Genomic DNA, 20,368 nt, shown 5'->3' with positions numbered 1-20,368 from the left:
GCAAAAGTTGGAACCAAATTCGACGCAGATACTTCCAAATGCAGGAACACTATATTTATTAGGTCGATATTTCATTTTAGCAATACAATTACAGAATATCACAATGCTGGTTACAAACATAATATGGTTTGATGGTTACAAATAATGTCGGGCACTGCAGTCTGTGAGAAGTAGGATACGAAACATTAAGTCTTGACACAAGTAGGGTGGTCTTCCAACTCTAGTCATGATCAAGATAACTTCATATAAATGACTGTGGCACTACAGGTAGAGATTCTGGTTTAGAGGTGTTGTCTGTGTAAGTAGTTTGATTTATACAGTTATACAGTTCAAGCAACATCTTTTTTAGAACGCTATTAAATTAAAATTCCCTGTAGTTCAATAAGTATAAAAATAGTACTGAACCTGGTAATGTTCAATAAAACGTAGAGTTCATTCACATCATTAAGTAGTAAAGAAATTGTGAAGTCCTAGTTACCATGGCAACATTGCTTCCCATAAAGGAATATACATAAAAGAAAAGTTACACGTATGGTACCTGCGACAATTATTTAGTGATCCAACACTGAACTTGTGCACCACAAACCAAGTTTCTAAATATCTCTATATATTTATATAGTATATATCTTTTTCATCTTAAAATTTACTTTTGGAAAAAAAAATAGTGCACTTCAACAAACTCACTAAGGCCACTCATGCTATAGATACCTAGGATTGCAATGAAATATTGTTAAACAAGACCCTAGAGCACGCACCTTTATATCACCAAAGGGAAACCTGTTTCACTGCCCGAAACATTCCTGAGATTTAGGGACAGAAGCATTACCAGTGCTGTCAATTTCTTTGTAAGCAGTTTGGTTGATGTCTGGATAAAGGAAATTTCTTCCCTGCTTCTCACAGAATCCTCAAAAGGCCAAGAAACAAACCGTGCAACAGGCCATACACGTCCAACATGGAAACACCCACAACAAACAGTCAGATCTGCAGTTAACATTTGGCCAGTCACTTTCTTATTATAGAAACAATAAGGAAAAAAGGGAAACAACGAGCTTTAGAGAAAATCAAGCTTCTGCACAAGCTTCGTTACAACCTGGTAACAGCAACATCTCCCCCGCGTTATTTGCTGCTACCCTGGGAAGTCAAATCCCATCTGTACAAACCAAGGTTTTGTCCATAGCTTCACTCATGTTTTAGGCACAACGCATTTTCCTTTTTGTACTCTACCAATACACAACAATAGAAAGGAAATAAGTTCAATGTGCATTTCTTGTACCATGAGAAGCAGTGCAATGGCACCTTTAGCAAATATCAGACTGCAGCACATTTAAAGAAAAAAACACTTCATTTTAAAGTTACAAAAGAACATTGTTCTCCCAATAAGTTAGAATCCAGCAACTAAAGGACCTTCAAAATTCTTCAACAAGAAAACTTTGTGCAAAAAAAAAAAAAAAAAAGTTTTCAACTACCAGGTTTGTAAAGAGTGCTCATGAAGACTAAGATACAGAGGCAGACACTTGTTGGTCATAACATCATGCTGTAAAAGCAACCAAACCACTGTTCGGGGCCAAATAGTCACTAGGTGTTTTATTTCAAGTAACTGAGGGACAGACTTATTTTCAAACATCTTTCTGCAATTTTCCCCTTCTCATTCTGTCAGTTCTTAAGCTTTGCTTGCCTCTCCTTTTCCACAAGAAATCATCCAGAATAGCCCATGTCCCAGAAACAGTGGAAGAATCCTGACATTACCTTCTTTCCTTTCTACAAATTGCAGCGTTCAATTAAAACAAGAGACAAATAACTGATTTCAAAAGCTTTATGGTGAAAATCATAAGGGCTTAAACAACAGTTAAAGTAATTTTCTATGAAGTGACACCTCTCCTCACCACTTGTAACCAATCACTCTGTGATTACTTACCGTCAAGAAATATTCTGAAGATCTCCTCTTTTTAACACCAGCACCAAGTAACACCATCTCACCTAGTGGTAGGTGCATTGTGCGTATATAAAATGCCAATGATTAATCAAAGTCATCAAGCATTTTGAAGTTGGCTAATTGCCTTACAGCAAGGATAAGTTCTCCTAACAAGCAAGGCTAACTATAAAGCCTCCTTCCCCAGTACTTACACTCAGATGCATATGGAAGGTTTCTTTTAGGGCTAAAATAGGACAGGAACTCCTTGGTTCTACACCTAACAGGAGGGAGGTGCAGGGTCTTTGCTGGCAAGTTCTGTGCTGAAGAGTTGCACAGTACAGAGAACATAGTAGATAGCACTCTGTTCCTTTAGCTCTACCTAGTGCCAAAGTCATTAAATAAAATTAAATGAACACATAGAAATCTGCCTCAATGACATTGGAGATGTTTCCATCCTTATGGATGAGCAAATCATTTACCTTCTTCTGTAGCCATCCAATTGGATTTCTACTTTCTCAGGGATACCGAACAACAACAGAGTAACAACTAACAACATGTCTTAAGTGTTGTCCCCACATGCCAACACAGACAGCCAATTTCTTCCAAAAACAAGATCAGAGAGACAGAACGGAAAACTAGAAAGGCCAGATTTATGTTATCGCATGGAGACTCCATCAGCAGCAAGGGCAGTGGATGTTCCAAGTTATGGCATGCAGAGCAGGTTACAAAGCATTTTGTAGGCAGCTGCAAAGTTGCCCTGCAAAGCTCCTCTGCTTTGACAGCATTAGCAGTCAGCCAGCCACAGCTACCTTTCTCCATAATGTGGTGCCTTGGCACAACCAGAATTGCTGACGGGCTGCACAATGAGAAGTTCAGCCCAACAGTCAAGTCACGATTTAGTCACATGAAAAGCATGCTAGCAGTGCCACAAGGATCACAACACATGCTCTTGTCCAAGTCACATTTCTTTGCCAAAGTCCAACAAGAGAACTCAGGGTGACTTTCAGGATGTGAACCCCTTCTAGACAAGCCAATACATCAAGGTACACAACATGCTAGCGAAGTAGCTTGAGGAAAGAAAGAAAAGTTCATCCACCCAGCAGGCCTGAGAAAAAAGAACAAAGCAACCCATCACAGAAATGGAACAGATGTTTTTGGTTCTCAGAAGCAAACACCTCCCTAACCTGCCCCATGTTGGAAGCTCTCCTACTTGCCACTAATTGAAAGCAACCCTTGAAACACACAGGAACCAGAGAGCTGATGTGACAGCAATGGTTCACATGGACTGCTTTTGCCAGTGTCAGTCAAATAACACTTCCCAACTCAGTCAAAATCTTGAGACCTTTGAGTTTTGTTAGCCAGAAGCTGGAAGCAGAGGCCTGACTGGAAACCATTCACAAACAGACATTGTAAATGCAAGTCCATGCCCATTCTGATGCTGTTAAACCCTTCTGCAATACAGCAGTAACACAGCATGGTGAGGACAATTTTAAGCAATGTCCCCCTGCCCAAATTCTGGTACTATAATTACAAGCTTCATTTAGATAATTTTAATAGGACTGAAGAAAAGAATTCATGAGAATTCTATAATTAATCACTCCCCTAATGGATGATACTCAGAGATGGAAATATTTCACCTAAAGCACTCCTATGCAAGAAAAATTGCTATAAAGTAGATATTAAATCCATACATAATTTTAAGTTGAATTTTCATTGAACAGCCTTTGAGGGTACACTGCAACATAAGCCTTAATACCACAGTTTGTTGTTGTTTTTAAGTGTGGAATACTTTAATGAAAGTATTTAAGTATGCAGTCATTAAAGCTGCACTAGTCATATTACTGCATATTCAAGTTGGTATTATTCAGCCTTTTCCCCCAAAATTACACTCGAAGGCACCGGTATATGAACTATTGGCCTGGAAAATTTCAGTTCTTAAAGGAGTCATTAAGCTCAAAGCAGTGTCTGAAACTTCTTATTTCTTCTGTGCACTCTTTCTTGAATACCATCAAGCAGCCTTCCCTGTCCCAAGCTTTAGAAACTAATTAAGAAAAAACAAACCCTAAACAAAACATCCAGTCCAAGTCCTGTAGGAACCTTGCTTGCTGAGCCCCACCTTGGACTGAACTTCCACGGCCAAGTTACAAACCCCTGAAAATAGGGGGGGATGGAGAAAACCCAAGAGACAGAATCCAACTATAGGGCACTGTTTGTGCCACTATAATAAGAACAGAGGTAACAGCAGTGAGTTGTTTCTAGTTTGCTATGTTACACTTTCAAATGAGTATTACCTCAACATTTTAAAAAATAATAACACACCCAAGCAAAAAATAAAATAAATAAATCTACACAGCAAAGCAGCCCTCCCTCTCCCACCCAACAGAAGAAAAATTAAGACAAGCTAGTGAGATAGGCATTATTAATGGATGTTTACAGCTGATTTCTGCTTTTTAAATTAATATAAAGGAAATCCATATCTGGTTGTACTATTGTTTAATGTAGAAATGAAGCATCACAAAAAAAAAAGAAAAAAAAAGAAAAAGAGAGACCTGTTGTGCTTTTTGGCATTTTCCACTGACCCCTGCAAACTGTACAATAAGTTGTGATTTCCAGAAACATAAAATTGACCTGGATTGTAATACAAAACCATTAACTGGTATAAACAAGTAACTGCCTCAATTATCAGAGTAAGCCCATTAAAAAAAAAATAGAAAAAAGATGGCTGCAGCAAATAATTAAGCATTTCTAGTTTCTGCGTGTGGCATTGACATTAATACCTGTATAAGCTTGCTAAGTAAAAACATGCCATCGCAACTGCTAAAGAACGTTCACTTCCTAGTTTTGTATCTATTACAGGAATATAATTTTGCACTGGTCATACATCTAAATGAAATAATTCTACTGTAAAAGTGAATGCAGGGGCAGAAATATTAAATTAAAGCCACTGGTCCAAAAACTGTTTCTAGCAGGCTGGTCCACTTTTGATTTTCCTGGTCCTGTTATGAAGATTAGCACTCTTGGCTGGTACCAAAGAAAACTAAGGTTGCTTGCTGGTCTACTGGATCTTCCATCACTTACAGATGAACACTGGTCCAGTTCAGGATATTAAAAACAACATACGGTCTGTACTTCCTTATCAACTTATCTTGGATTACAAATGGTATGTTGCTCTCCAAAGTGATTCTTTGCCACTTTTCTTCGTAAGGCAGCAGCCAAAGCATCTTTCCTTTTCTTAATATTTGTGATTAACTTTGCTACAAATGCATAAACTAGAGAGACCTCTCTCGTATAATTTCTTGTAATATAGCATTTATTCTGTCTATCAGAAGAAAGCTCTTGATGAAACCTTCCATTCATAATAAGAATGCAACTCTTTTGAACTCAAACAGTTTTATTTAATGTTCTCTTGCAGACTTTCTGCAAAGTAGGTTCTTTTGGAAAAAAAAAAAAAAAGGGGGTTTCTGGAATACCAAGTTAAAAACGTGAGCCGAACTAAACATGCCATACACATGCTGATAAGAATTTAACACACATTCATCCGTATGGGCACTCTTCAGTAGACTGGACCAGTGTTTCAATGCAAATTCCAGCCCCCAGAGAACTACATGGTTTAGATTTCACAGTATGACTTCTCCCCTGTAATCTGGGAAAAAACTTAACTGATTCATTGACCGAGTTCTTAGCTACTCTGTCCATCAACGTTCTGAGACATCAGAAAAGACTGGACCACTTCTTCAGTGGATTGAGGACTGCTGCTTACATCCTCCAGAGCATCTGTAACTGAGAACTGCCGATCCCGCAACCGGTTCCAATTGGCCAAAATATTGTGGTACTCAAAAACTTTCTCATAATTGCCAATGGAATTGTACAGTTTAATGAGACCTCTGTAATCATATTCAAGTCCACTGTATCCTTCTCCAAAAAGCTTCTTTCCTAAAGAAAGGCAACAGATAACAAAATTTAAATTCAATATTTAGATTGAAGCCATGCAAAAAAATAGAAATACTGCATTTCATTTTTAGTTATTTAATAAAATGTTAAACACATTTCAAAAAGCTTTTTTTTTTGTATTAAGGCTGCTATGTAAATAAACTCTGTAAGAATCACCTACCAATTGCTATGGATCTCAAATAAAGCTTTTCAGCATTTTCGTACTGATTCATATCGTAGTTATAGAGAGAAGCTAGATGTCCCACTGACAGTGCAACTTCATAATCCTCTTGACCCAGGAGCTGCTCCTTAATCTGAATTGCCTTGATGTGCATTTCCTCTGCTTCCTGTGAGGAACAAATTCGTATGGGTCAGACACCACACACCACACCACAAACATTTTAAGAAACAACTGTGCAGTGGTTAAGTAGTCAAGTATTTCACAAAGGACAAAAAAAAAAAAAAAAAGACAGGAAGGCCAAAACCAGACCAAGTTCTCCAAATTCTTATTTTGGATCATCAGCAAGTAGTATCACTTTGCATCCTGTCCCCAACGGCATCTTAATTATTTCTGTGCAAAGCTTTGAACGGGTGAAATATTAAAATGGAACAAAACTCCTAACTGAGGTTATGAACCGGGGACATAAAGTACAATTTGCTTTGACATATTTATAGACATCTTGTAAATTGTATGTCAAGAGATTTACATTAATAGATCTTACCTTAAACTTTCTCATGGACTGATACAGTCTTCCAAGGTTGCCATAATGTTTTGCTGTTTGTACATTAAACTCCCCAAAGGCTTTTTTAGCTAACTGAAGTGAGGACAGATGCAAGTCATGAGCTTCTTGAAGTAACCTCTGCTCAGTTTCCTTGTTATGACAGTCTATTGCAATCTCCTCCAGGATAAGTGCTGAGTATAAGAAGAAGAAAAGCAACATCACCGTGTTCTAAACACAGACACACCAACTATAGGTAGCAGAAAACCATCCACCCAAGAAACGTCAGGAGATATCTAAATCAGGATTTATTACAAACTGCTTTCAAACTTCACAACTAGGTATCAAAGTAACCAACACTTTTTTGTATTCTGTATTTTTACTCCTATTATTTAAAGAACCAGTTCAAAGCTTTAAAGAATTTTAAATTTGTGTTTTACAAGTGTGTTAACAAATAACATTGGAGAACTACAGGGAATATTCTAGAGCCATCTCCATTTGGGAAAAGCTTACGTTACGTTGCCTCTGTTGGGAACAGAATAAATACAACTGAATGCCTGCTCTCCACTGACAAAATATTAAACTTTTCCAGTAATGCAATTAAGGATACTACCTTTAACTCTCTTTGAAGATGCCAAGAGAAGATGGTCTTCTGGGAGAATGTGAGTTATAATGCCAATAGCACGTTCAGCATGAAATCTGAAAGAGTTTAAATATATGCATCCTCATTGCTATTTAAATTGCCAGCTGACTGGTAAAGTATTAACAACATAAATGTAGATGTTCACTCTATTAATGTTCTTGTTAGAAAAATCTGTATAAATTAAAAAACATTCTTCCCCCCCCATTTGCAGTATTAGATTTACTGCCATTACCTCAAATAGCTGTACTCACAGTGCATTGTCAAATTTTCCAGAGCTGTACTGGTGAACATAAGAAGAGTAAGCCAAATCTTCATGAGCTGTAGCTACATGTATGTTTTTACCTCCAAATACTGACTGCCGAATATCAAGAGCTGTCTGAAAAAGTTACAAGAACACCATAACGTCAGTTAACACAGGGGAAAAAAACACACAAAAAAACCTTATGCATCTTACTACCAAAAAGGAAAAAAAAAGTCCGATGGCTCTGAAATTCAGAAGATCTACACCCACATACTTTAGACAGCAAATCTGAAGAAATCACTCAAGGGCAAAGAAAAAAATGAAAGCAAAAATCCAAAGTCAACAAACAGTGCAGTGATTAAATGAATTAATTATCCTGAATTAAAAACATGTGAGTTTCAGAAGAAATAGAGACATTTTATTTATTAATAGAAACCAAATACATTTAGCCCTGCTGCATACCTGATAGATGGCAACGGATTGGCATATATTGTCTACATTGAGCAAATAAAATCCGTAGTCTAGTAGTGTATCAGAATATTTGGGATGCTTGGCTCCAAAATGCTCCCTGTAGAAACATGCTTATATTACTCACTGAGGCAAGTTGAGAGTACATTTAAAGAGGGTTTTTTGGAATAGTACTCACCGGGCGAGATATACTGCATGTTTTATCAGCTGTTCAGCCTTCTTAAACTCACGTTTTACAACACAAGCCTAAACAGGTTGAAATGAAGCATATGAAGAGGTGTACACTCAAAATCCTTCTCCTTGAGATATTACCCCAATTTCTATTACTTTTAATTCTAATGTCACCGCTGTCACTAAAGGACTTCTCAGCTTATTTAGCAAGTGTTCACAGAAAACATCAATAAATATTTTACTCTGACATAAACCACCACAAAGATTAGTACTGTATCTGAGCCTACATCAAAGATAGGAACAGACAGTCTTTTTGTGGAAGGCTCTCAAGTTAACTCTGCCATAATGTCCCTTTGAACAGCTATAATTGTTTCATAGGGAAAGGAAGAAAATACACCAGAGGCAGATGAAGTATACCAGAGTTACTACACATTCTCGACCCATCCTTGGTAGCAATTTAAAAAAGGAATGTGGAAGAGTCTAAATTCACCTTAGAAGCTTGTCGCAAAACATCCACTACTACTTTTACAGGCAGGCCAACTGTGATCTCCTTCATAGCTTCTATACACCACTTGTAAGCCTGTCAAACAAAGTTAACCAACGTAATAATTCATCTGAAACATCACTGTGTTGCAATATTAAGAAAAATATAGACCAGTCATTTACTTTACCAGATTTTAAAACCACTGGTTGTCATGGTCTGACAAACCTGAAGAAATTATCTTCTATTTAATACTGAATGTGCAGTATTTTGTATTACCTTAAGGTCTGTATAGTTAAAACGAATGTAATATATTCCACAGGAAAAAGGTATTTTATAATGTTTAACTAATCCTTACAATCACTATCATAGGCAACAGCTCCCTAGTCAATGAATTTAAGAGCTAAAAACACAGTCACACCTTTTTTCTAAAGTAGCTGCAAAGTGTAATGTTCTCCAATTTCTTTTTACCTATTAAAATAAACTTTCTGTAATTTACTGATAAGCAAAACACACTGGCAATCTATTGCACATAATTTCTTAATATCAGTTAAAGTACCACTAAGAGCTTGTACTCAGAACAATACACAGAAACCAGATGGTAAATCAGGTATGCCTCTGGTACTGCCACACAGATATCAAGAAAGATACGGAACTGAGACTAGAAGGATAACATGAACAGTGAGCCAGTCATGGAAAGTCCTAGCAGATTTCATAACCAGTGTCCAGAAGCTAAGCAAAAAGAAACTAGTCCTACTCACCTCATCATAGTGGCTCTTGGCAAAAAGCAGTGCACACAGTTCCCCATAGAGTGCTGCCTTGTTTGCTTGCTGACCATGTTTTGCAAGTTTGTCCATGTAAGACTGAGCCAGTTTGAACGTTTCTTCTCCCAAGTGATATTTACAGTTACCATTTCGAACATGGAGCAACCTTTCAAAGATGTAAAGAGATCTTCTAATCAGTGTTTGAATAAAACATTCATCATGCTGCAGCATCATTGATCTACAATCTGTGTTGTACTCAGAGAACCAGGCTAACATCCCAGCAAAACTGCACTGTCTGAATTCAGTAATACAAAAGAATTGTTCATAGAAATTTGTTACAGTACTCCATGCTTTGCATCTTGCATGGCAAGAATTTTCACTGTTGGAAATTCCATATGATTTTTTCACGTTGATGAAGTTCTGCATATCCAATGCTCAAACCACTTTGGTGTGTGTGGCTTTGTTTTATTTTTCCTAAAATCCACTCTCAACTGATAAAATCTCATTTCCCAAACTCAGTAACATATGGTGTTAAATCCCTTCTACCTCCTTTCCAAGACATGGTAAACTGAAATTGACAAAAAGTACAAACTCTTCTGCGTGCATCTCTGCATTTTGTCCTCAGTCCTTAAACAGCACAATGTATCATAAATAATTTTACAAGATATTCAATTACATCCATTCTACATGAGAAAACATCTGGAAGTAATGTCATTCTCTGGGCCGCCAGGGAGGATGGGACAACACTGCAGGATGGCATTAGCACCCCTGCACAATTCATAAATGGGGCTGAACAGGGATATTTTGAAATGCATTCAATATTATTTATGTAGTAGCGTTCACTCTGAGACAACAGCACAAGCAACTTTAAGCTCAGGAACAGCAGGACAGCCAATCTTTAGCTGTCAAAATAGTTTCTTGGATTGACAACCTTTAAATGCTAGAAGAAAACACATGCTTAAGTGTTTGTAGATAAGCAACATTAGCAGGGAAATTTTGGATTAAAGGAAGAGCAATAGTACTTAACAACAGCTAATTTTAGTGCTGTCCAACAGGAATACAAGTCGTAAGAAGGCCAGTTTTGAAGGAATAAGCAAGCATATCTGCTCAGATTGATGTACTGCCATCCTGACAATCCATTCTGGATTTACAGTTTTGATCCTTTGATACTCAAGTACTGAATTAACACAAGACAATGCAGTCATAACAGTTCACAACTCTAAACAGCCTCCTTTTCTCCCCTATTTCTTAACACCACCTCTTTTCCCATCTGAAAGATTAACAGAAGCTTCAGTAAATGGTGAAATACAGACAAAGCAATACTGAAGCACACACTGTTTCTCCAGACAAGTAACTATTTCAGCTTCTGGCTTCTATTTAGAACAAAAGTAGAGAAGATTTTTGTTATTGAAACTGATGCTTATTTACTTTAAAGAGATGCATTTGAAATGTGCGTGCCATCATATTCCAAGCCTAAAGGGCAGAATTGTATTCCTACTCCATTGCAGGCAAAGAAAAGAGACAGCTGTTCCTCTCCTATTGCAAATGCCTGTCACTTAGCACATATGAAATTTTGGTAAACTAACTGTCATTGTCCCTTCTGGAGATCTGGTATTAGACAATGAGTAATAGAGATTGGAAAACATCAGGGAAGCCTTTGTAAGTCAAGACGACAACATAACACAGGGGAAAAAAACCCATAAAGTAAAGTAAATCAGAACATAATACTTTACAGTAAAGAGATGCTTAAATTCTGAAAATAAGGTAATGTATAGGTGCATGTATGATAAATTATGACAGAGCTTCCAATAAACTAATATGGGAAGGAGAGAACAATTAAGATCTCTCATCAGTGTTTCTCTTTTCTAAACCTGTTTCCTATAATCTCGTTTCCTTTTCTGTATTTGTAGAAGATGAGTTTATTTTTAAGGCAGCTTCTTCTGTGCACCGGAAAATCAGACAATTATTTTGATTAATTATAATTCAAAGGATCAAGTGCTGACAGTAGTTCTACAGCTAGCATTTTTCTATCCTAGGGAGGTGTACATACATGTCCAGCCTGTCATGGCATCACCTTGTTTCTGGAACGAAAGCCAGTGGTGCAGCAGAATACTGAAGAGAGTACCTGAAGCTTCATGGCTCATATTAGTAATACATATGAATAAATACTTCTCAGTAAGACACGTGGGAATTAAAGGTAAGCTCACCTTACACAACACTCTACCGCACGAAACCAATGAAGTATTTCATCGTGAAGGGTGCACAGCTGAAGGCAGGATAGAAATACCTTCTCAGCATCACTATACCATCCTGCATCTGATAGGAACCCTCCTAGAAAAATCAAGAACAAACAGAATTTTGAACTGTGCCTTTCTAGGAAAAAGCATTCACTCAGATCATCTAAAAGCTCTTATTTTATTACAAATAAATAGGAATACAGGAGTGCAGTATTCCCTATGCCAAAATACGGGAAGTCATTGCTAACAGCTTAGGGGGAACATAGGCAGTGAGAGCAAAGGAAACGTGTTTTACAAAGCATCATAAAATTGCATGCTGCATATAGGAGTTTTATCAGAACTCTGCAGTCCTGAACATGAAACATGAGCAGAAGAATTCTCCTTCAGCTGAGCATGACTTCTGGTATTTCATAGTTTTTCATCATGAAAGACTTGCATCAATACTAGAAGTATGCAAAGTCTTAACATTAACTATCACATTTATAAATTTTATATTTGAAATAGCAGAGAGCAGCCTAAAATTTGTAGGTATTCAATGGTAATATACATAAGCCACCAAGTGACTTCCTAAAAACACATATTCCAAACACACACATTCTCAAAAAGAAGTTACAAAGAGGAAAAAAGTAGCATTAGCCTAACTGAACTGACAAAGAAATATACTTAACAGTCTATGAACACCAGTTACCTAGAACAAAACCAATCTGGATTGCTTTTTCTTTTACAGCAGAATCTGATTCTGCAATGTAGGAACATCGTCTACTGAAAGAATACGCCAGTACAGAAGCAACTTTTACTCCATGGTCCATCAAAGCCTGAAAACAATGATGAAGCAGATGCCTGAAACAAAAGAAAACAAAACTTGTTACACATAAAGTTTTTAAAACAGTGCAGTCAGAGCACCATGGATACAAACGAGTAGTGACTCAAAGAAATAACTCTAGCCTTCTCTCAAACAAAAAGCAGACAAATACAAGCATAACTGACAGTCTCAAGGCTAATGGGTTACAGTTGTTGTACACAAAAAAAATAAAATGAGCGTACACACAGTTCTTTATAGGGACACCCTCCAGAATAAGCAAAATACAAGCTGCCCACACACTGTTACAACTGGAAAACAAAGCTTTCTGTTTAGACACTGTGGGTGGGGAAGCCTCAAAGCCCACCCCTGCCCTGACTCACACTAAAATGGCAGATAAACGAGCAGTGACAAACCTATTAACATCACATACACACAAACAAGGGGAGGGAGATACTAAAGATGCAAAGCTTGGTAACAAAGAATCTGATCTGATGTCTTCTGGATTCAAAACTTAGATCAAGAACTAAGGGCTGAAGTGAGCACTATCAATAAGGAAGATGCTTACCTTTTATCTAAAGCTCGCAGCACCTTTGCAAAAACTTCTAGTTCACAAAATTCACTCCCCAGTTGGCATAAGCGGCCCTGTTGGTAAAGCTGAAAGAAAAATACAAATATATTTAAAAATTTAAGAGCTGGTGATCTCCTGGGAAATTTAGCTCACCAGTAAGAATGACTTATGAATTCTAGAGCTCAAAGTACAGAAGAGTAAATATTGAAAAGAAATAGTTTCACAATCTCCACACAGGAGAACAACTTCAGTGGCAAAACTTAAACACACAAACTGTAAGAGCTCTATATTTGCTTTCAATTTATTTTTATCCGTTCTTTTCTTCCTCCCTTCTTCAGACATTCACTACATCTACCTGCATCATTAAAACATTGCAACTCCTAAGCTAGAACACAAAGACAAAACAAAAAACTACTAAATTTAATAAAAATTATAACAAATGGCTTCTTCAATATCAGATCAGATGCTTTTTTTTTTTTTTAAATTAAAGAGAATCTATCACAGAGATGCGTGAAGAGATTCTAGGTGATTTGTAAGTGGAAATGCAAAGCCAAAGCATAAATTCAAACAATTGATTGTTATCCTACAAAACTCCAGCCTCTGTCTGGAACAAAGACTGAAGCAATGAAATTATATATTCAAGAAAACAACCCCAAACCCACAAGTTCTGCAATGCATGACTCACCAATACGCAGAGCTAAACACAAGCATGAGCCCTGACCCCATTAATACCTGGGCTTATATGAATAATTCCTGCTCGAGTAAATGGGAACGTTCCTCAATTTATTAAAAGCAGTGCCTGGTTTTATGCTGAAACCAATTTCTATCTGCAGATAAGCAAATATATCAGTTAGCTTGTTCATAAAAAACAAACCATGGAGACAGTTCTTTGTGCAAAGCACAGCTAAGCAGCAGAGTTCCCTGCTACGTTATGCTATAAATACTGAGAATTTACATAGGTGCAGAAATGGCTGTGCAAATACATAGCAGAGAAATCCATCGAGGTTGTTAAATCCAGACATCCTGAAGTCCCTGAACAACAAATAGCAAAAAATAGGGTATGCAGCCAGAAAGCAGCACAGTCCACTTGCCCCGGTCAGCTGGCAGCAGCCTCTGCCAGCAGCACAAGGCGGGTCATTCAGGACTGTTGTGGCAAATCATCTGCTATTTCAGGTACTGTAGGCAGCATTCCTTCATATTTTTCTTATTTAAAACCTTTTTGCAAGGTAGCAGCTCTATGAGGAGAAGGAAAAACCAACAGCTCACATCTCAAATCTCCCCAGATGCTGCCTCTCACAGCACTCGCCATTCCAGAGCACCTCTGTCCTTTCTCCTACCTGCACTGTGTGATGGCAGGACACTACAGCTCACCAGCACACACACACACAGGCATGCACTCACACTTCACACCATCACAAGTGTGCAGGTAATGCACTCTAACAGATATTCAGAAAATCAATGCCACAGCATTCCAACACAAACTGTCCAAGACCAGAGCACTCCTATCAGCTATTTGAGCAGGGCTTAGAGCTACGAGAAACTCTGAAATGAGGAGTCAGCCACTCTCACCATGCAAGCAAAAGATGAGAGAGAGGAGTTATTTACAGATAGAATGCTCAGATACAAACACAGATTTAATAAAAACTTCAGTTTTTGAGTTCTAATTGTTTCTTTCAATACCTTTATTGAGAAGTGCCATTTATCTGGAGCATCATTTTGACCACAAGCCCAGGAGGCAGGTCAATGAATACTCCAATCAAGCACGTAAAACATTGCCAGCCAGAAATTTCATTTTAGTTAGTGCTCCTTATGAAGCACACGGCAATGTTTCTGCAGCACGAGTTTGTTATTTTAACAGAACCTACAAAAAAACTTCAAAAGTTCTTCAACCTAAAAATGCCAATTGCCAGAAATGAATGTTTTCCTTTTAGTCAACTATTTCACTGGAAAAAATAAAAATAAAAAAGGAAGCCTTAAACAGTATCTGCATGAAAAGTTGCTCCTCAGATAAAGCAGTGCCACGGCCCTGTACTTGAAACAAATCAGAGCTGGAGTGTTTTTCCCCACTGAAAACACTGTGGCGGTGAGGAGGACCAGGGGATGCCCCAAACCACACCCTCATCTTTCACACATCTCTGATTTTGGGTCCAAAGGTCCAGACCCGCTCCTCACACACCTCTCCCCAGCTCAGCCCATCTAGTTTTTTCCTGGTATAACCAGAAATACAGCATCCTCAGAACATTTACCACACCACTCACCCCTTCCCTCGACACGTTGGCAAGCATTTGAGGAACTTAATCTGCCTGAAGTCTCTTCAAACTGTTATAGTTGTTACAGCAATAGTTTCAAACAGAATTGGACATGGAAATAGTGAGACTACGTCAAACTGTGAAGCAATTCCAGAAGGTTCAGTAACTCTCATTTGCTCATTGAGAAGCAGTTGCAAGTACTGAAGAAATGATTCTCTTGTTAGAGCTCCAGAGACAGAATTCTTGACCACAAGCCTTGCTACATAACACGAAAAACAAAACAAAAGAGTGATTCAAGAAAAACGGGCCCCAACAAGAAAGGCAGAGGTTTGGATTCCTGAAAAACTACTCTGCACTTAAGAAAGAAGAAGGTGTTTTGTTTTTTTTGGACACAAACTTAACCTATTTGAAGGTTATCAATGATTTTTTTTTTTCGGTTTTTTTTTTTTAAACTATAGAAAGACACGTAAGAACATACAGTATGACTTCCAGCTTATACTGCTCAAATTAAACATTAAGTCTGTCACTAAAGACACGAGCTAAGAAGCACATCTCGTGCTGATTTGCTATTACACAGCCCAGCTGTTCTGTCCAGCTGTGGGAAAGCCACCATGACGTCCTTCAGGAGCTAAGGCTAACAGTGACTTACAGGACTTTCTCCTAAGCATTCAGAAAATGCATATAGAGGTGTCTCCAGTTAAACATATTGATAACAGTAGCTTGTAACTTATCTACTGTCATATCATCATGCATATATAATTATCTGTGAGTTCTTGCCAGAGCTCTCAGTTGATTAAGTTGAGCTCTGATTCTTAGCAAGCCCTTAAAAACAAAGACAGAGACATCCAACCACAGAGAAAGTGGTATTTTTACTTATTTATTTTTTAATCACCAGCATTCTCCATTGTGCACAAAAGTAAGAGCAATTACTTTTCCTAAGCCTCTTCATAATAAAGATTAACTCTAAGCAGTTGTAAAAGGACCATAAGAATTGCAGTGCTTTCAGTGAAAGAAGGAAAAAAAAAAAGCTCCTATTGCTCCAGTTTGGAAGAGGCCTGAAAAACAAGAATGGACATTACAGTAAGGATTAAAGCTGCAAGAAGTCCCAAGGAGCCCCCCCAGCATGATTAGTAATGCCCAATAGTATAACATGGACTACTATGCTGAATTTAGGGAGGATTGCATATTTAAACAACAACATCTGTATTTAGAAAATAAGTTTGGCTGCAACCACCGCCTCCCTTCTCTGCTTAACACAGAAGGAAAAAGATCTTTTGAAGTCAGTGCACTGAATCAACCCATTGAGAAACGACTCTTGAAAAGCCCTGGAGACAGCTGGGGGACAAGCTTAGAAAATAATCTGTTATAAATCTGGGTACTTTCATCTCTTACAAATCTATTTCAAAACCATCTATGAGGCTTCTGGATGAGACCAATTCCACCCTGATATTGTTTGGGGCTTTAAAAAATAAATCAAACTTCTCAGCTCTTTTTGAAAACCATGCTTCCAGTCAGGAAGCTCATCCTAAACAATCTCAAGCAATATAAACAAACAACCCAAAAGCCTGCATTGAATAAGCCTAATTTAACTGATAACATTGGGAGCTTATGCTCTACATGTACAGCATGCTTCACACTTCCACTCACTGCTCTTCCTGGAGGAACATAGGGTTTTTTTCTGATTTCCCATGGGATTCCACACATAACCCTGCACAGGAGGGTTTTCTATGTGGTTTGCTTTGACTGAAGTTTAACCAGTACAGACAAAATTAAGTGGAAACAAGAATTATTGTTTCAGCAGTAGTTGGACACTTTTTTCATGGTATTACCTCATTGTCTGAATTATGAGTTCCAGTGTCTAAGATTCAACAAAGACACTGAAAAAAAAAATAGGCGAGCCAAACATATCAGAATTAGAAAACCACACAGAGATTCAAGGAGAAAAAAGCAAAACAAAGAGCGAACTAAATAGTAAGACTCTGAAGAATGGTAAGCAAGGCAGGGAGCTGCAAGCCAAAGACATAACAGTGTAAGATGTTTCGGCTCTGGTAAGACTACAGATAAGGTATGTATTAAAATAAAGGGCAATTATCATTGGACTAAAGCTCATGGCATGATGATTCTCCTTCACTTGGAGGATTTAAAGAGGGAAGCGATAGACATATGATTGAATTCAAGCAGTATTCAGACATGTCCCACTGAATGCACCAGTCTGGAAGTCCAACCAGATCACAATGCCTGTATGTGAGTGCAGACGGAAATCATGCTTGTTTTCCACATACACGTTTAATTTCTGATGGCCAAGAGCACAGCAGGATGAAAGAAATTAAGCCTTTGTGCAGTCACACCGAGGAACCCTACAAAGCACAACGCACTTGCTCTGGATTTTCTGCTTTCCAAGACACACTGCTTACTGCGACCTTGGTTGTACCCTTCTGGTCAGAAAGGATTCAGAACTACATGAGTACAGCTACACTTCATCTCACAGGAAGCCTATCCTTTTGTCCCTCGTCACACAGCCAGGAGCACGAAGCCTTAGGACAAACCAGATTCATTCCGTAAGATCAGAAAAGGATGCTTGTAATCATCCCTCATCAATAAAAGTCATCTCTACTGCAATGCACAGAACAGACATTCTATTGCGCGTTGCCAAGTGTCAGCAAATTCCTGCTTACTCATTTTGCTTGGTTCAAAGAATAACTAGATGCAGTAGGAGCACTTCTATTAGCCACACTTCTCTTTCTGGGGGTTAGCAGAGTGCAGTGGGAAGACAGTTCTCCAGCTACATACTATCCAGAAACTGGAGATATCAGGATGTAAATTTAAAACCCGTGTTTTGATTCACATCAGTGTAGGAGCAGTGTGGAAGTTTCATCATTTGTGTCAAATGCAGAAAAAGCATGATTATGGCCTTTGGGATTTTGCCTGATTTTTTTAATACAAGTAAGCATAGCACAATTACTAAATGTTATGGGCCCCCACCAACTGTCTGAAACAAATTGTCATCTCTAATTGTTCCTGTGGTGAATGATCTCATCAGAAAACATTCTTCAAGGAACATTGGATCCAAGTGACTTTCAAGAAAAATCAATGTGGAAAAACATAGCACACAACCCGCAAAAGACATTTCAGAAGAATATTAGATGAAACTCCTTGTTATCTATCCACTATAAACCCAGCATCAGCTTGCTGCATAAATACCTACGATAGAGAGCACTATGACTAATTAAGCACTGTCCTATCAAATACAGCAGGAAAACATAAGAAAAAAAAAAAAACAAAAAACAAAAACAAATTATGCATAACAGAACAAAGCTGAAGTACAGGGGAAAAAACTTCTATGTAAGACATTAACTGAATGATCTTTGGACTGCAGAGTTCAATGTCCAGTTTCTGTCAAAAACTACATTATTAGGATGAACTCCCTCCCTCTAAACACCAAACTTTTTCCCCAGAAAACAAAAAACAAACTCATTTCATTTCCCAGATGTTGTGGAGTGTTGGAGTGGTTTGGGTCTTTTTTTTTGCGGGCTACAATTTATTCCAGTTATTGCCTACTTTTTAAATACATTAAAGTGTGGCGTTTACCACTGCAGCACAGCTGCCAGGCACGCCCCTGTTTGTGTTTTAACTGCGATGCAGCACATCTCCTTCTTAGCTCCTAAGCACAAGGCCTCCCTCTCTCTTCCTCATAAAGATTAAAAAAAAAAAACCAATGAACCACTTTTACTAGGAAATAGCACCACCAGGATATACATTAACCTAGTAAAGACACAAAGGAAACAAAATACACTACATTTGCATATTTTTTTCCAGATTCAAATGCTGCTTGCAACAATACCAGTTATTAACTCCTCCAAACACAAGTGTGACAAGACTTATATTTTTCTTGGACATCCTCATGAGTGTTCTGCCCAGTCTCTATTTATTCTCTAATGGTTGCAAGGAAAAGTGAATAGGCTTTTGATACAAAAAAAAATTAAAAAACAGAAATCCAGTAGTGCCCTGGCTAAAGCAGTACAGATTTATTTCATTGCAATCATGATTATTTGATTTATTTTTCATTTTTAAAGTGTTAGTCACTGTTAAGGATAAATACACCCAGTATCAGGAATCTGCCTGCTCCTGTCACTGTGCCACAGAACCTATTTCTTACTGAACCCACAGCAAGAGCACTCCACAGCCATTTCTTGTTTGGTTCCTTCTTGTAAACTGGGAACACATGCATTTGTAAAATGCATCCTAGACATCAACAGCTCTGGAATCTGTACAGTTGAAAGCAATTGGGCTGGTTAATGAATGGGAAATAAAGGTGCACTATCACAACACAGCACTGAAGCAGAGGGTACCCTGGTGAGAACAAAACAAGATGAGGACTTTCTCAGCTGGCTCTTTCTTCCCTTTCAGATAAGGTGATGGCCATTTCCACCATCGAAATAATGTCATATCCTACCTCTGTCATCTTAATCAATGTAACAAGGCTGGCAGACTGTGTAAACAACACTGGCAAATGCTAATTTCGAGTGTTCCTACTGACAAATGCATTTAAAAGAATTTTCAAGTTCTGTATGGCCACATCCACAGTGAGTGTCAAAAGATCTGACTAATGCTTCCTTTCAGTTTTGCAAAGTGGCACTTTCTCCAGTATCACAGGTTGTGAGTAGTACAGCATTTCTCGCAAGTTGGATGTGAAAGACTGAAAAAAATTTCTATTCCTTTCAATTATCACCAAAATACACTCCATCTTCCACAAGGTCTAAATGCAGACATATTTGTACAAGCACTACACACCAAACTTTCCTCAGATGTATCTAAAGAATAAGTACTGCTCCATGTAACACCAACAACAGACAGCCTTTCATCAACACAAAGGTGCAGTGAGAACAAAGATTTAGAAGACTTCTAGCTTGCCTTCTGTTAAGGATTGGTAGTGGTTTTTGGAAATCCTACTTCTGGCTTAAAGAGCTCCTCATCAGGATATCTTGAGCATACACATACTAACCTACAACAGTATTTAATGTCTGCATCTTTTTGAAAAGCACAGCAACTGTGTTCAGAACCAAAAAGCAAAACAAGCATCAGACATGCAGGGAACTGCTCAAAGGTGTGAGGGAGTCTTCCACCCAGACTGGTTCACCAGTGCCATTTGTATTCCTCAGCCATCCAAATACAGAAATCAAGAA

The 20,368-nt window shown here is 38.1% G+C and overlaps 1 protein-coding gene across 1 annotated transcript; it reads right to left on the bottom strand.

The window, feature by feature from the left end:
• Positions 1-39: 39 nt before the first annotated feature.
• APPBP2 (amyloid beta precursor protein binding protein 2) lies at positions 40-19,647 on the bottom strand. The gene is made up of 13 exons (XM_031556493.1): positions 19,639-19,647; positions 12,934-13,022; positions 12,255-12,406; positions 11,537-11,660; positions 9,327-9,495; positions 8,575-8,664; positions 8,092-8,159; positions 7,908-8,013; positions 7,456-7,580; positions 7,175-7,260; positions 6,565-6,755; positions 6,024-6,189; positions 40-5,845 (listed from the first exon to the last, which is right to left on the bottom strand). The coding sequence occupies exons 1-13, from the start codon at positions 19,645-19,647 to the stop codon at positions 5,592-5,594; spliced, it is 1,629 nt and encodes a 542-aa protein (XP_031412353.1). The 3' UTR covers positions 40-5,591.
• Positions 19,648-20,368: the final 721 nt, after the last annotated feature.

Source organism: Meleagris gallopavo, chromosome 21, assembly GCF_000146605.3.
Source record: "Meleagris gallopavo isolate NT-WF06-2002-E0010 breed Aviagen turkey brand Nicholas breeding stock chromosome 21, Turkey_5.1, whole genome shotgun sequence".
Lineage (NCBI taxonomy): Eukaryota > Metazoa > Chordata > Aves > Galliformes > Phasianidae > Meleagris > Meleagris gallopavo.
This window is presented reverse-complemented; position numbering and strand designations above follow the sequence as displayed.